General features: G+C 48.0%; 1 protein-coding gene across 6 annotated transcripts in view; it reads left to right on the top strand.

Moving 5' to 3' along the window:
* HK2 (hexokinase 2) overlaps positions 1–16,412 on the top strand; it is a 61,280-nt gene that overhangs the window by 32,077 nt on the left and 12,791 nt on the right. For 5 of the 6 annotated variants that reach the window (XM_082428041.1, XM_082428037.1, XM_082428042.1 and 2 more), the window contains exons 3-10: positions 3,357–3,505; positions 8,074–8,193; positions 8,802–8,897; positions 9,694–9,793; positions 10,118–10,301; positions 12,721–12,876; positions 14,550–14,783; positions 15,933–16,237. In XM_082428041.1, the coding sequence (XP_082284167.1) occupies positions 3,357–3,505; positions 8,074–8,193; positions 8,802–8,897; positions 9,694–9,793; positions 10,118–10,301; positions 12,721–12,876; positions 14,550–14,783; positions 15,933–16,237 (1,344 nt within the window). The remainder of the gene's footprint in view (positions 1–3,356; positions 3,506–8,073; positions 8,194–8,801; positions 8,898–9,693; positions 9,794–10,117; positions 10,302–12,720; positions 12,877–14,549; positions 14,784–15,932; positions 16,238–16,412) is intronic. The other variant, XM_082428040.1, reaches the window with a different exon arrangement.

The raw sequence follows: 16,412 nt of genomic DNA, 5'->3' as shown, positions 1-16,412 counted from the left end.
CCTCAAATATTTTGTTTAATAAATGAACCATCAGTAAGCAGATGCAATATGAGATGTTTTCTTAATACATTGCCTCAAATACCAAGTATACTCATTCAGCAGAATGATCTCACTGGACCTTACTGGCTTGTCTGCCCTGTGGCTGTGTACTTAAGAAACCTGCTGTAGACATGTTCTCCTGCCCCAGAGCCTCACTCCTGCCCATCCAGTCTGACTGTCCCAGGCCCATAGATGCCATCCTCCTTCACACCACATCACACACTCTCTGCTCTGGGCTTCTGGGATGTCCCGGAAGGTTGACAGTGTAGGTAGGACCTGGGCCAGGAGTAGGATAGGTGTAGGTAGGGATTGGAGGGGCTGAGGAGAACTAGGAGAGGAGCTACATAATCAAAGGAGTAATAACAGTGACAGCAGCAGCTGTTTATTGATGGCTTACGGTGTACCTATATATTCACATAATGTGTTCTGTATTTCATGTAAGCTCATGACCCCTGGGAAAGTCAGCATTATGAGCCCTGTTCTGCAGCTGAGGTGACATGCTCAGAGAAGCCATACAGGTAGTGAAGCAGCTGAGCTGGAATTCAAAGCAAAGCTTGTTGCTTCTCTGTGTGAGGGCCTCTCATAGGTGGTGTAGAGGCAGGCACTAGGGGAGGGGTCCATCCACTGTCCCAAGGGGTCACCTTAGGATTTAGCTCCAGGAGTCATGATGCTGGGCCTGTCTCAGAGATATTAGACTCTGGAAGGAATAAAGTCTTTGGCTATGGTAGCTGTGATCATGTGTGTTTGTGGAGGGAGCATCAGGGAGGAGGGGTGCAGAGGAATGTCTGATCTGGTGGAGTCTGAAAAGTATGACATTTCTTCCTGGGAACGGAATTCTCAGCAGCACTGTATTATCTGTGGTTTCCCTTCAGTCCATCAGCAAATACTGCAAAACCACCATTCTTGATGGAGCTGTCCTCTCCAGTGAATCCAGCTGGGCTGGCCTTGAATCATGACCAACCAGGGGCAGCCTCGGCAGCCTCAATCCCCCACGGTTGCCGACTCAGCAGATTCATGTGTCCTGGGGCAGAGTGCTGATGTCGGCAGTTCATCTTTGATTTTCCTTTTCATCCCCCATGACAACCACACATAGTTTTCCCTGCAAACTGGCTGACGTCCCACTACCAGGGGAGGCTCAGAACTGAAGTGCCTGGAAAAGTCATCCATGGCCACAAGAGGCGCAGTCTCCCAAGATGGGGTTGAGGTTACCCAAGCTATCTAGTGACTGTAGCTAGAGGGCTGGAGGGACCTCCAGATGCCAGGGAAGGGAGGGGAAATTAGTACCCCTGAGGAGGAATGCTAAAGTCACTGGAGAAGATTTCAATGGCTTTCCTTGGACAGGTTTCTTAAGTTTCCCCTCTGAATGTTGCTTTTACTTTTTTCAGTCTGAGAGACAGTCCTAATACTGGGCCTGGGAGACTTTTAAGTGTGGGTGTCAGGCAGTGTTTGCCGAGAACCTGGATGGAAAGTTTCTAGTACTTATTTAGTGTGTCCTGAGTTCTTGGCACTGTGCTGGGTACTTGAGGCACATTATCTGCTCTGCCCCTCACCTCAACCACATGAGGTATGATGTTCCTGCTCTAGAGATGAGGCAGCTGAGGCTCAGAGGCTCAGGAATTTGCCACGGCCAAAAAGTGGCTGGGGTTCTGATGCAGGTAATGTGGGCTTCAGAGCCAGTCTCTGTATATTGTTACCAGCAAGCCACGGTTGTGTGGGGGCAAGTCCCCACGGAATGTCGGGTGAATGATGCCCACCCCAAGTTGCCCCTCTGGACGGTAGGGGCTGTGTGGGTAAGTGCCCTCAGGGAGCTGGGCAGATGTAGCTTTTCTCAGGGCCAAACAGTTATTGCTGCTGAGAAGAAGTGGGTCAGAATAAATCCTTGTTTCATTTAGTCAGAGCACTTCCCTGACCCTCTGATCCATTCTCCCTTACTTCAGTGGCAAGTCTCCCATCATGAAAGGGGCTGAGTGTTGACAAACATGCCAACAAGTGAATCCCCCCGGAAATAATCATGTACCCTTCAAGAAGGTGTGCGGCAGGACATTGGAAGACTGACGGAGCAGGACTGGTTGAGGAGGCTGCTGAGGGGACAAGCCCGCCTTGTTCCCCCGTCCTTGCCTGCCCCGCTGGGCCCCGGCCCTGGCTCTGGCCTCCGAGCCTCTTCAGCACTTCCATTCTGTGCTGTACAATGGCACGTGTCCCTGTAGCCGGTATTATCGTCTGGAATCTGGATGTTTCCTGTTCTGCACTGCTTATTTCCTGGAGAGACTGGACTGTGCTTTCCTGGTGACACCTGAAGATCTTGACCCACTTACTTGTGTCTGTGGAGTCTCCCTCTCCTCCCTCTGCCCCAGCCTTGTGGCTTGTCTGAGTGGCCTGACTCTTGTCTTATATACTCTTAACTCAGCACCTGGGATCTTTTATTGGTGGGGGCACCTGCTTGACTTATTTGCTAGGCCTCTTAATTTATAGCCAGCTGGATCCCATTCCACTCCATCATGTGACCCTCATCCTGCCGAGAGATGTTGCTGTCACTGTATACAAACATTAAAGAGTACATTTTGTTCAGGGATCACAATTTGGCAAAAGGCCCAGGGGGCCACAAGCTTGTAGCAGCGTGCTGGGTGTCCTGGGGCCATGAAGAACAACACTGAGGCCTGGGGGACTTCCCTGATGGCGCAGTGTTTAAGAATCCGCCTGCCAATGCAGGGGCCACGGGTTTGAGCTCTGGTCCAGGGAGATCCCACATGCCACGGAGCAGCTAAGCCCGTGCACCACGACTACTGAGCCTGCACTCTAGAGCCCGTGCTCCGCAACAAGGGAAGCCACCGCAATGAGAAGCCCACACACCGCAACGAAGAGTAGCCCCAGCTCGATGCAACTAGAGAAAGCCTGTGCGCAGCAACAAAGACCCAACACAGCCAGAAATGAATGAATTAATTAAAAAAAAACAAAAAAACCCCCAAAAAACCTGAGGCCTGCTCTCCTGGTGCAGGGCTTGCTGGGCCCTGTGAACTTGATGGGGACTTGGCTGAAAGCCCTTGGGAAATAGCTCTTGTGAGGGGGTGGGCACCCTATCACTGGATGTGAAACTGTCTGATTCTTTATGTGAATTCTGAAAGTAATATAGAAGTGTTTAGCATTAAGAAAAAGAATCAGACAATACATAAAAGTGTGTAGAAAAAAGACCCGCTGGCCACCTCATCACCCAGAGATGACCAGTGTTTATGGCAGGATTCTTGGGTTTTAAGTTTTGGTCTCTGTGAAACAGTTACACCTTGTCTTTCCCAAACTAATAGTGGTCCTTCTCTCTGCAGAACATGGAGAATTCCTGGCTCTGGACCTTGGAGGGACCAACTTCCGTGTGCTTTGGGTGAAAGTAACAGACAATGGACTCCAGAAGGTTGAGATGGAGAACCAGATCTACGCCATTCCCGAGGACATCATGCGAGGCAGTGGCACCCAGGTATGACCCATCTCTTGGGGTGGCCACTGGGGCTCTGGGCCCCACAGGAGCAGATACTGCTCCTTCTCTGTGGTCTGGAGGGAGGAGACCTTGACTGAAGCTCAGATTCCCTGTCCTCTCTTTGCTGGGTGATCCTCCTCCATGCCTGGAGGCTAGGTGGGGGGCCTCTATCAGGAGAGGTGCACATGGCCAGAGGGCAGGGAGTGTGTGCACAAGGCCCCAGGGTCTGGATGGGCTTTAGTGGGAGGGATTTTGATTTTTCCATCTCATTTGAGGTGTGCTTGCATGCACTGGTTATTGAGGAAAGCCTACTGCCAGGAGGCTGGGCCAATATACCTGGACACCTATGGTTAGTGGTGTCATTGAATAGCAAGTCAGTAGAATACACAGTTGTGGTTTGACACTGCCACCTGCCACGGTGGTCATTCTGTAGCCCTCTGACTCACAGTTGTTAGCATAGCATTGTATGAAATGGGACCTGCCTCTTTGCCTTTTTGGTTATTTGCTCTCTCTTTTTTTTGCCTTCTGAAACAGAAGAGGTTTTACACACAGGAATGGGAGCCTGTTGAGAAAACACTAAAATCCAGCTTCTGGGTGTCTGTTCTACCTGGCACTGCAGTGGGCTCCGTGTGCTTCCACACTGGCCCCAAATCATGCTTAGTCATCCCCATATCTCTGTGACCTCTAGAGTCACATTTTGTACTCGGCACATACAATAAAAAGAGTGCATGGAGAAGAAATGTGAAATCCAAGTAAGAGTCATCTCAGTAATAGCTAGAAGAGAACGAGCAAGGATGGAGTTGCTGTCATGACAGTGTCCAAACATGTGTTGAGCATCTACTGGACACCGGGCCACTGATCCTTGCTGGGAATCAAAGTCCTGGTCCTCCCCCTCCAGGACTTCAAGTCCAACTGGACCACCAAACACACATATCAGCCCACAGAAAGTAATACATGTTGTGTTGAAGTGGATGAGCAACCATCAGGAGGAAGAGCTGACAGGAGTCAGGCTGAGTGAAAGCGCTTTGTATAGATTTCCTAATTTTATCCTCACACTAGCCCTAAGGCTGGGTGCTCCTACTCTCTCCATTTTCTAGATGTGGAATTGGGCTTTGAAAGATTGAGTGACTTGGCCTTAGATTCAGGGGTGGGAGGGGCCAGAGGCAAGACACAAAGTCAGATCCATATGACAGGAGTCTGTGTTTGTCCAACTCTAGGAGGCTCCACTTTTTAGGCCACATTATGTAGTCCATGGGTGCTTCCTGGAACTAGGCAACATGGTGGTCCAGGGTCCCTACTACCCTCAGGGTAAACCTATTTTCCTTGTTTTAATGCTGGGGTTGGACACGGGAGGCTGAGTCTCTGGGACAGTGGGATTTGAGCTGCACTGAGGTTGTCACGTGGCTCCAATATACAGAAACAAAATGTGTTAGTCCAAAAGAATCTATGAGACCCATCTGGAAGAAACTATGAATCTACTGTGATATTAAGAATCCTTCAAATAAATGGAAAAAAATGCTATATAAAAATGAAACAAAGAAAACTAGAAAATATAGGTGCTTATTCCATCCTAAGAAAGGGAAAGAATGCTATTGTCCTAAAAGCAGCAGAAAACACCTGGTAAAAAGATTGGAAGGAAATTCATTGTTGCTATTTTAATGGTGGAATTACTGATGCTTTTTTCCCTATCTTTTCCTTTTTCTTTCTTTCTTTTTTATAATATTAAGTGTCAGTCTTTTAATTAACTATAGGGAAACAAATGGATTTAAAAAATAAAATTTAGTTAAAACCAAGACCAAATCACCAAGCTCAAAACTTGCAAAAGTTTTTGAAGATCTGTGAACCTGGGCAGTGTGGGTCCCTGGACAGAGTCTGTCTTCTGCCACATGAACTTTCACATGAGAGCAGTGAATTACAAATGGTAATAGCAGCCACTTTAGATTTTTTAAGGTGTTTCCTGTGGGAAGGGGAGTGAACAGATTCTCAGACCAATAAGGAAGAGGAAACTTTTCTACCTTCATAAAATGATGCCCTTTGAGCCTTTTTATGGCAGGAAGGTGTTAGCTGTTTCTCCCAGTATCTTATCCTTAGGTCATCAGCTAACAGAAAAGGATATAGTCTTCCTTTTAAGGAAGCAGATGGTCTCCTTTTATCCTCTTTTAAAGAGCTGTAGGTTCTTCTAACTCAGAACTGTCCAATAGAACTGTTCACGGTGGTGGAACCATTTGATATCTGCCCTGTCTAGTGAGGCAGCCACTAGCTACGTGTAGTATTGAGCACCTGAAATATGGCTAGTGTGACTGAGGAAGGGACTTTTAAATTTTTTATAATTCTAATTAATTGAAATAGCCACAGATGGCTAGTGGCTACTGTATTGGGCAACACATTATTTAATACCTCTTCACTGTCTCTCTCTTTTTTTTTTTTCTGCCTTCCCCTGTTGGTAGTGCAGTTGGAAAGAGAGCAGTGATCAGGGCTGGATGAGGGGAAACCATTTTACTTTTTCCAACCCCTCCCCCCATCTCTGATGATTGGCCTTATCTCTTTGCACAGCTTCTGCAACTTCCTTTTTTTGGATTAAAAACTACTGTACTAAAGATCATTTTGACTAGAGTACCAGGAAGAAGGTGCTGGGAATTTGTTTAACCCTATTGTAAACTTTGTCTCTGATCAACTTCCCAACAGAACAGAACTTGCTGAGTATCTATCTAGAAACCCTATTTCCACATTAAAATACTTGATCTCTGCTCAAGGGAGTTGGCACTTTGCATTGGGGATCCTCTTAGTGAGAGAGCCCTGTCATTGCCCAGCGTTTGCTCTTGAGAATGTTTTGGTTTGGAAATTGAGAGTTTCAGCATCAGCTGAGGTTAATTTCGCACATGATCAGACAGAGAGACAGGATCGATGTGGGAAGTTCAGTTAGAGCTGGCCCCCTTCTAGGAGGGGCTTGTCTTGTCTTCCTAGCCTCTCACTGAGCATACCCCAGACATCTGGGGAGCCAGTGCATCTCTCAACCTACCCTGCCACCCCAAGCCTCTCAGTTCCTTTATAAATGCAAATACTTTTGTGGTTTAGTGCAGTGGTTCTCAAACCATTGCTTCAGGATCACCTGGAGGCTCTACCACACCTGTTTCAGCAGGTTTAGGTTTGGGCCCTAGAATTTGCATTTGTAACATGATGGTGATGCTGCTGTGGACCACACTTTGGGGACCCCAGGATTAGTGGAATCTTCCTTGCTTCTGCCTGGAGAAGGAAAGGAATGTTGTCCACTTTCACCTCCCTTGGCTTTTAGATTTTGCCATCTGGTCAACCTGGCCCTTGGAATCTGCTCAGTCTCTCTTTTTTTTTTTTAACATCTTTATTGGAGTATAATTGCTTTACAATGGTGTGTTAGTTTCTGCTTTAAAACAAAGTGAATCAGCTATACATATACATATATCCCCATATTTCCTCCCTCTTACGTCTCCCTCCCACCCTTCCTATCCCACCCCTCTAGGTGAACACAAATCACCGAGCTGATCTCCCTGTGCTATGTGGCTGCTTCCCACTAGCTATCTATTTTACATTTGGTAGTATATATAAGTCCATGTCACTCTCTCACTTTGTCCCAGCTTACCCTTCCCCCTCCCCGTGTCCTCAAGTCCATTCTCTATGTCTGCTCCTCAGTCTTTTTGACCTTTGCTTACTTTTTGCACCAGAATGTTCCTGGCCTCAGTCTCTAAGTGTCTGGAATGGTCACCAATTTCTCTTTGGGGATGCTGAGTGGGCAAAAAGGAAGCCATGGGGCTGTGGGCTTTGGGGCAGATTGAAAGTCTGGATGATTTCTTAGGCTTAGGATTTTTCTTAGGGGCCTTGGGTCCTGCTTAGAATAGTCACGGTTGTGAGGCTGCTCACCCATAAAACCCTATTTATTCTTCAGTGTTCTTTGTGGACTCACTTGAGTGTTCCATACTGAAGTTAGAATATAAAACTAACTTCTTGGAATTGCTCCCAGAAAATTGGTTTTCTAGAGTGGAGGAAAAATATAAAAGTTACTTATTTTCGTTAAGTTCATTTATAGAATGCCAACAGAGAATGTCCCATCCCCTCCCCCAATCACAAGAGACAGGGATGCTAAAATACTTCTTGGCAGTGAGATGGGCTGCCCTTTCTGGTAAGACAATCAGCTGTGCATCCATGTCAAGGGAGGTTCTGACAGAGCCACCAAAGGATATTCTGTTGTCAGGGCTTGTGATGACTTTCTGATTAGCTTTGGCTATGGTTTCCCCTGCCTAATGCAGTTATTTTGACAGTGGGTTGGATAAATGGTTTAAGTGGAAGACAGTATTTAATAATCACTAACTAGTGTTAAGTCCTTATATGTATTGACTCATTTAATTTTTTTGGTAACTCATGAGCAGGTGCAGTTATCACCCCCATTTTATAGATGAACAAATTAAAACTTCAGAGGGGATACATATCTTGCATGCATTCAGCTAAACTAGTTCCTTTCTGAGCCCAAAGTCCATGCTCTTAATCTCTATGCTATTCTGCCTCCCTGCTCATCTTCCTGTGTTGTGTGCCCTTAGCTGTTTGACCACATTGCTGAATGCCTGGCCAACTTCATGGATAAGCTACAAATCAAAGACAAGAAGCTCCCTTTGGGTTTTACCTTCTCATTCCCGTGTCTCCAAACAAAACTAGATGAGGTAAGATGAGTTCTTCAGACACTTTTGTTGCTTCATTCTTTGGACTGGGAGGACTGGGAAGAACTCTGAGCCACCTGCTACCTTTACAATGGAGGTTGTAAAGGAGGTTGCTCTGATGGATCGAGTGGACAGTGTTTGAATATTGGGAGTTCTGTCCTTCTGGAAGAGCGTGTGTAGGTATGTGTGAGAGCGATGGTAAAGAGGTATCGGAGAAGAGGGTGTCTTTATCACTGTCAAATGGCAATTTGCAGGACCATATACATTGCACATTATCCTTATCCCTCTTAGGGAAACAGGAGTGAGAAATTAGTCCGGGACTCCTTTGTTCTAAAGTGTTATGATAGACATCATTGAAAGTTAATGACGTTAGGATACAAGTGTCTTATTTTGGTATTTCTACAACCTGCTCTTTCCACTTCTTGGGGGCAGTAAATCATTCATTTAGTCTCCTTTCTTGGTCATTGACAGAGTTTCTCCTTCCTGGACTAGTCAGGAAGAAATACACAAATTCAGTCATGACTTTAGTTTAGCCCCATGGAAGAGGTCTCCTAATGATGAGGAGTGTGGTTGAGTTTTGTGGGAGTCAATATTCCTTGGTCCTTTTCCAGAGTTTCCTGGTCTCATGGACCAAGGGGTTCAAGTCCAGTGGTGTGGAAGGGAAAGATGTGGTTACTCTGATCCGGAAAGCCATCCAGAGGAGAGGGGTGAGTAGGGCAGCAGAGATGGGGAGGCAGGAGCTTGGGGTCTGGAGGCTCTTTACATTCTTTTGGGTCCACTCTGAAGTCTTTCCCTGTCTGTCCTCAAATCAGCATGAGAATCTTTTGTGGTTCTTAATGAGAAGTTTTCTTTTCTTCTTCTCTGCTATGTTACCCAATAATCTTTATTTTTTTCCAGTTTTATTGAGCTACAACTCTGTATAAGTTTAAGGTGTGCTGCATAATGACCTACCTATATTGAGAGATAGTTAGCATGCCAGTGATCTTATATATGATCAAATGCCTTTGGGGTCTTCCTATTAGCATGATGGACAACTAATCTTAGTCTTGGTGCGAGAAAAACCCTTTAGTTCTTAATCTGAAGAAGACTCGAATATCATTTTCAAATGAGAAAGTTGGGATGATATTGATATTAGGGTGGAACAAGGTAGAGAAAGGACATGATAAAGGTCTTGTCACAGAAGGACAAGACCTTCTGGGAGGGAGGGAGAGATAGAGAGAGAAAGAAAAGAAAAAAGAATGAGAAGAAAATGATGACAAGACGGGCTCTTCTCAGTGTAGTGATGGCTGTGAACTAGACCGCAGGGCTGCTGTCAGTGAAGTCCTCCAAGATGAGGACCAGCAGGGTGGGAAGTGAGATGCTGCTGTTAGACTGGATCTGGACCCAGTTTCCAGCTCTAGCCTTGCACTTGAGCTGTGAGTCTTACTGCTCTTTCTCTTCATCTTCACATCTGTAACCTTTCTGTGACAGTGAAAGTCAGAAGCCCCCCTTTTATCCCTGCAGGACTTTGATATTGACATTGTGGCAGTGGTGAATGACACGGTTGGGACCATGATGACCTGTGGTTATGATGACCAGAACTGCGAGATTGGTCTCATTGTGGGTGCGTGAGCACTGGGTGTGAGGAGCAGTGCTGGCCGATGGATTGTGGGGGTGGGCTGCAAAGAGAGGAGGGGTCCATGGCCTGGATGTTCCTTTGTATTGAATACTTCATATTGAAAGATAATGGTGCGGTCACTTTGGAGGGCTGAGCCAGGACTTGTGGAGTTGTGGATGGTAGTGGGTTGGACCATGTTGGGATGTTGGGAGTCTGCACCGAGGAATCCCAGCCACCCTGGGTGGTCTCAGGATGGAGGTTTAAGAGGGAGGTGGGGTTTGGGGGGAGGATGGTGCGGGTGGGTGCTGAGCAGTTCCTTATTTTGTCCAGGCACGGGCAGCAATGCTTGCTACATGGAAGAGATGCGCCACATCGACATGGTGGAGGGTGACGAGGGCCGTATGTGTATCAACATGGAGTGGGGAGCCTTTGGGGATGACGGCACGCTTGACGACATCCGCACGGAGTTTGACCAGGAGATCGACATGGGCTCTCTGAACCCCGGGAAGCAACTGTGAGCAGCCACCCTGTGTGCGGTGGGCGCAAGGGGTGGGCTCCAGAGCTGAGGTGGGGGCTGGCCAGGGCCGGGGGGTGGTTCTCATTTTTACTTTACAACCTTATAGCCCCCAAAAGTTGCCAAGACACCCACTGCTTTATGGGAATGTTGTGCTTACTAATACATTGTGACTATCAGTTGCTGAGATGGCTCTAAAAAAGATATAGCAAGCAGACAAAACAGATTATGGGTAATGATTTGACTGGGTCTCTCAGAGCAGTCATTTTAGAAGGTCGTATTCTTCATATTCTAAGTGTGCGGCCCTGCTCTTTCTTTCCATCTTCAGTTTGTAAGTTGTCCATAGAAACAGTTTGTGCACCACATAAGAAGTCATGTTGAGATGGCAAAGATTAGGGATCTGAAAGCTCCTTTCGTAGTTCCCAGCTCTGTCACTGCCCAGGGGATGAGGCTGTGAGAGTTGGCTCCTAATTACTGGCTGAGGTTCTGACTCAGACTCCTGCAGCATTGCCTATTATGAGCTAGGCTGGGTCACAGCAGTCCCAGGGCTTCCCGCTCCAGCCGTAGCCAGACCCAAGGCCTGTAGAAAAGTTGGTTAAGGAGCCCATTTGGCCACCTCCCCTGGACCTGTGGTCCAGCCAGGATCCTGGAGTGGCCTGGAGGAGGGGCTCTAGCATTTTGGACCCCTGAAGTCTCTCCAACCTGGTCAGACTTGGTTTTTAGTTACTTTTGATTCTTACAAAACATTATTTCACTCTCACAAACATTTGCCCAATGTCCTTATTAAAGATCTTGAAACAGGGATTGCTGCAAGCTCTGAAGGCAGTTACAAAACGTTTTGAGCAATCAGGCCCTCTCTGGTCTTTTTTTCGAGGCTTGCGGGATCTTAGTTCCCCAACCAGGGACTGAAAGGGGCCCTCAGCAGTGAAAGCGTGGAGTCCTAACAACTGGACCACCAGGGAATTCCCAGGCCCACTCTGGTCTTACTGGTGTTGTGACTGTTGTAGGAAATCTTCTAGTACCAATCCCTGCTTGGAGAGGAAAATCCAACCCTATAAACCAGCTTTATAAAAGAGAGTCCTTTTCTTTACAGGGGGAGTCCTTGCTTCCTCAAAGCACAGTTTATTTAAGTCACAAGCTTCTCTCACATGTTGAAACATGCGTCCATTTCATAGACTGTCTGTGTCTGCCATGGCTGGTGAGAAATTCATGGACTGAAAAAACTGCTCAAAAAGAAAAAAAGTGCTGGGAGGACACGTACCAACGTGTCAGCTGTCCCTGAAGTTATTATTGGGCTTGAGGAGGAGCTTTTTTTCACTCTTTATATGTTTCTAAATAAATATTTTCCAAACATTGACTGAAACAAAGTGTTTTTAAAAACTGAAATAAAAACTTTTACCACTCACACTTCAGAGCCCCACTGGCCCCCTCCCCTATCTGTCATAGAACCAGCTATTTTGGAGAAGGTGCAGAAGCAGACCTGTGAGTTCCCTACTGTTGAAGCTGGTCTACCTCTCAGGCAGCGTGCCTGTGCTGGTGCTTAAACATTTTAAACATACCTTCTGCTCAGGCAGTTTTGCCAGCTCTCCACTTGCTCCGGTTCTGCCATACCTGGCTTTGGGTCTTGAGCAAGTCACTTCCCGAGGGCCCGGCTTCCTCTCTTTAGTTTGCACCAGGTGATATCGGAATCCCATCCACACCCCTGCTCTGGGCCTTCTCTGAAGGCCTTCGTAGATTAGTGCCCCAAGGCCCTGTGTGCCTCCTCTCTCTAGGACCTAGATCCTTTCTAAGATACCAAGAAAGGACCTTTTTTGCTAGAAAGAATTGTAAGGGCTTGGTTTCTCCTGTCACATATCTAAGCCAGAAAGACGATCTTGTAAAGAAAACAGTGTCACCTAGTGTTGAAAAAATAAATTACCCAACTGCCCTCTCAGCTATCCTGTCACCTTTCTCCTCGGAAACTTCCAACATGTCTCACTCCCAGATTCCCAAGACCACCTGACATTTGGTACTCCTTCTCATCTGTCCCAACCTGTCCTTCTACTCTTGCCTCATCATCCTCCCACCCCAGATTGTTTTCACAGTTTTCTCAGGAATCCACAAATGGCCTGCAAGGGGAGGGACAGTGTGAGGTGATGAGTTGCTGGCCCTGTGCCCCAAATTTAATCAGATTGACCTTTTTTTTTTCCTCTTGTAAATAAATATTGAGGTTCTACATAAGATTTCATTTTAAAAGAGCATTTATTTGCTAGAGAAGGAAATACCATCACTTCTCTACACCTCTCACTCCTAGTCAGTGCCACACAAGTTAGTGCTTTGTTCTGCATCAACCGCACGTGTGTGCATGTTGCTTCCACAAGGAAGTTGCGAGTTCATTGGCAGCAGAGACTTAATTTTTTTGGTGTGTATCTCCCTGCAGATTTGAGAAGATGATCAGTGGAATGTACATGGGGGAGCTGGTGAGGCTTATCCTAGTGAAGATGGCCAAGGAGGAGCTGCTGTTTGGGGGGAAGCTCAGCCCTGAACTCCTCGCCACAGGCCACTTTGAGACCAAAGATGTTTCAGATATTGAAGGGTAAGCTTCGGGTCCTTCTCTGTTCACTGGGACCCCAGAAGGGTGGACAGGTGGCTGGGGAATGAGGAAGACGCATGGGCCCTTGACCCTTCAAATGTGGATGGCAGGATGGTCTCACCCAGTGTGAGGCCTGGGCCTCACATGGCAGGCCTGTGGCTTGATGTCACTGGCCAGATAGTCTCCACTCTTGTCTGTTTTGAACGTGCTGACTACCAAAGTGACTCATGGTGCTGGGGACAGCTGGCCCCCATGCAGGGACTCACGTTTTTGCACTTGTGTTCCTGCCTGGCCCAGAGACCTAAGCTTAATGCTGGAGGCTCCCTGTGGGTCCTTTAATGACTCACTTGCATCTACTTCCTTTCCCTTCTCCTGAAGCTCTGACATTTCATTCCCCATTGGTGATTTTCAAAAAGGGCTCTGTCCTGACCCCTGCTTCATAACAGAAAAATAGGTCCTTGGATGGCCCCGAGATTGACCCATTTATTTCCAAAAGGTAGGGCTGAGGCCTACCTACATCTTCACAGAGTGGCAGGAGTGGGAGTGAGGATGGCCTGATTTTTGTTTTTCAGTTAACAATATCCAAAGGGTTGGGTCTGGTTTCCTGTTCTTGAGACTTCCACATGTCGCCTGACGAGGCCTTGTCTCAGGGACCAGATGGTGGAGAGGAGGTGATCTTAGTGCTAAAGAGAGCAGTGAGACAGTTCAAATGACTTTGTTTTAAGTGGAATTCTTTTTTTTAAATTTATTTATTTATTTTATTTTTGGCTGTGTTGGGTCTTTGTTTCTGTGCGAGGGCCTTCTCCAGTTGCGGCAAGCAGGGGCCACTCTTCATCGCGGTGCGCGGGCCTCTCACTCACTATCGCGGCCTCTCTTGTTGCGGAGCACAGGCTCCAGACGCGCAGGCTCAGTAATCATGGCTTACAGGCCCAGCCGCTCTGTGGCATGTGGGATCCTCCCAGACCAGGGCTCGAACCCGTGTCCCCTGCATTGGCAGGCAGATTCCCAACCACTGCGCCACCAGGGAAGCCCTTAAGTGGAATTCTTGAAGGAACTGTACCTACTTGTTAAAGTTGGAGGGGATGACAGTACTCATATTTGTGTGGCACTTAGTTCCCCTAAGAAGAGGGCTAATCTTATAGCATCAACTCTTTATCACCGTCTTTAGATGCAAGGTAAAGCAGTGCTGACTCCATTGTAAAGTGCAATAGACTCTGACTGCCTTATAGAGAGAAAATAGGATGGGCTCCACAGCTGGATTCCTGTGGTCAGAGGGACACCATTCCCACTAACCTGAGAAAGGCAAACTCACACACACACAACTTGGTGCGTAAAGCCCCAAGACCAGGGCCTTGTCCTCCCATAGGATGTGCGTGAGAAAAATTAGTTGTTCTCACTGGGGGAAAAATGGGCACCTGAAGTACTCTGTGTGTGTGTGTGTGTGTGTGTGTGTGTGTGTGTGTGTGTGTGTCTGGGAGAGGAGCTCAGCTTGTGCTTTCCTCTCCTCCTTGTTCACTGCTTCCCCCCCCATAAGTGGACAGAGCAGTGAGGTGGGTGTCTGCCCTCCCTGGGACATGGTGTTTGCTGGAGCCGAGGGCTTTCTTTGTCGGCCCACATACCCCTCCCACTGACCACAGTGAGTGAACCCCTGCCCACACGCTGTTTCTGTTTCCCAGGGAGAAGGATGGCATCCAGAAGGCCCGCGAGATCCTGGTGCGGCTGGGCCTGGACCCGACACAGGAGGACTGTGTGGCCACTCACCGGGTCTGCCAGATTGTGTCTACACGGTCAGCCAGCCTGTGTGCGGCTACACTGGCAGCCGTACTGCGGCGCATCAAGGAGAACAAGGGCGAGGAGCGGCTGCGCTCCACCATCGGAGTGGATGGCTCTGTCTACAAGAAGCATCCCCAGTGAGCCAGCATTCGGGGCCTCTGAGAGGCCTGACTCTACAGGAACCCTGTTTTGCACTGTGGGGTGGTGGAGATGGACCATAGAGTTGAGATTCTTTGTAGAATAAAAGCTCCCAGTGGGGCAAGCAGGAGCTGGGAGTGTGTTTTCCTTGGCGTGGGTGGAGGCTACTTCTGAAGGCTGCCAACTAGGGCTTTACTCAGAGCTCTCCTGGCTTCTAGGGGCTCTTTTTCTGCACCCTCTTATTTCCAGCTTCTCTGGCTCACCTGGGTATTGATTTGATCCTGCCCTGCCCTCCATGTTTTGATCCCTTGGTCATAAGTGCTGAAATACTCAAATTTCAGTTGGGACCTGAAGGATTTCTCTCAGTTGTGCCCACTTACTATCCCATCATTTTCACCTGATATGAGTGCCAGGTCAATGGGCCTTCATTAACTGAAGGTAGATGTGGAAGGTCTCAGCCATTCCATTCCCTAGGCTCCTAGTCCAAAGCTCCAAAAACTTTAAAGTGCACACGAATTACTTGGGGATCTTGTTAAGAGGCAGATTCTGATTCAGAAGGTCTGGGTTCAGCCTGAGATCCTGTATCTCTAACAGCCCCCAGCGATGCTGGTGGCCTACAGGCCACACTTGGAGTAGCGAGGCCCTGGAGACCATGGCTCCAAGCAGCCACCACACAAGAATTTCTTGCTGAACACACCTATTATCTTTAGCTGTTCAGACACCTCTAGGGTTGTTGGCAGAAATGGGCCAAAGAGGGGCCAAAGTCCAGAAGAGCATTTTGACTTTTTCCTTTTTGGGTCTTTCATAGGCAGCATCTAATGAAATGAAGGATGAAACATGAATAGTAGTTGGTGTCAGAATCACCTGAGGCTGATAAGTTGGGCAAAGGAACTGTGGCCTATGGGAAGGGGGTCTTCTGTGAGTGCATGCAGGTGACACTGGCTTCCCAGAAGGCCACCCTTCCTTTTAGCAGGGTGGTCGCAGTTGAATATCTGAGCTTTTATACAGTGACCCTTAACTTGGGAAAGAGTAGGGAGAGGATGTTTAGGGTTTCACTTGGGCTGAGGTGGTGAGCTACTGCCCCAGCCATTTGTACCATTGACTCTAACTGTGGACACCCACCTCTTACCCCACGTCTGTGACTGCAGTTTCGCCAAGCGTCTTCACAAGACCGTGCGGCGCCTGGTGCCCGACTGCGACATCCGGTTCCTCCGCTCTGAGGATGGCAGTGGCAAGGGGGCAGCCATGGTGACAGCAGTGGCCTATCGGCTGGTCGATCAACACCGAGCCCGCCAGAAGACCCTGGAGCCTCTGAAGCTGAGCCGTGAGCAGCTGCTGGAGGTCAAGAGGAGGATGAAGGTAGAAATGGAGCGAGGTCTGAGCAAGGAGACTCACACCATTGCCCCCGTCAAGATGCTGCCCACCTATGTGTGTGCCACCCCTGATGGCACAGGTATGCGGCAGGGCTGCCACCCAGCTCACCACAGGGTTCAATCGCTGTGGGAGGACTCCCTTAGCCTTAGCATTGGGTGTTCAGGCCAGATTGTTGACCGTGTTTCTTCAGCTATAGTACTGGGAAATTCTAGTGTTCAGTGGTCTCAACCAAGGCATTCCTCTGCTAAAACTGA

Source organism: Balaenoptera physalus (genome assembly GCF_965194825.1).
Source record: "Balaenoptera physalus genome assembly, chromosome: 15".
Lineage (NCBI taxonomy): Eukaryota > Metazoa > Chordata > Mammalia > Artiodactyla > Balaenopteridae > Balaenoptera > Balaenoptera physalus.
This window is presented reverse-complemented; position numbering and strand designations above follow the sequence as displayed.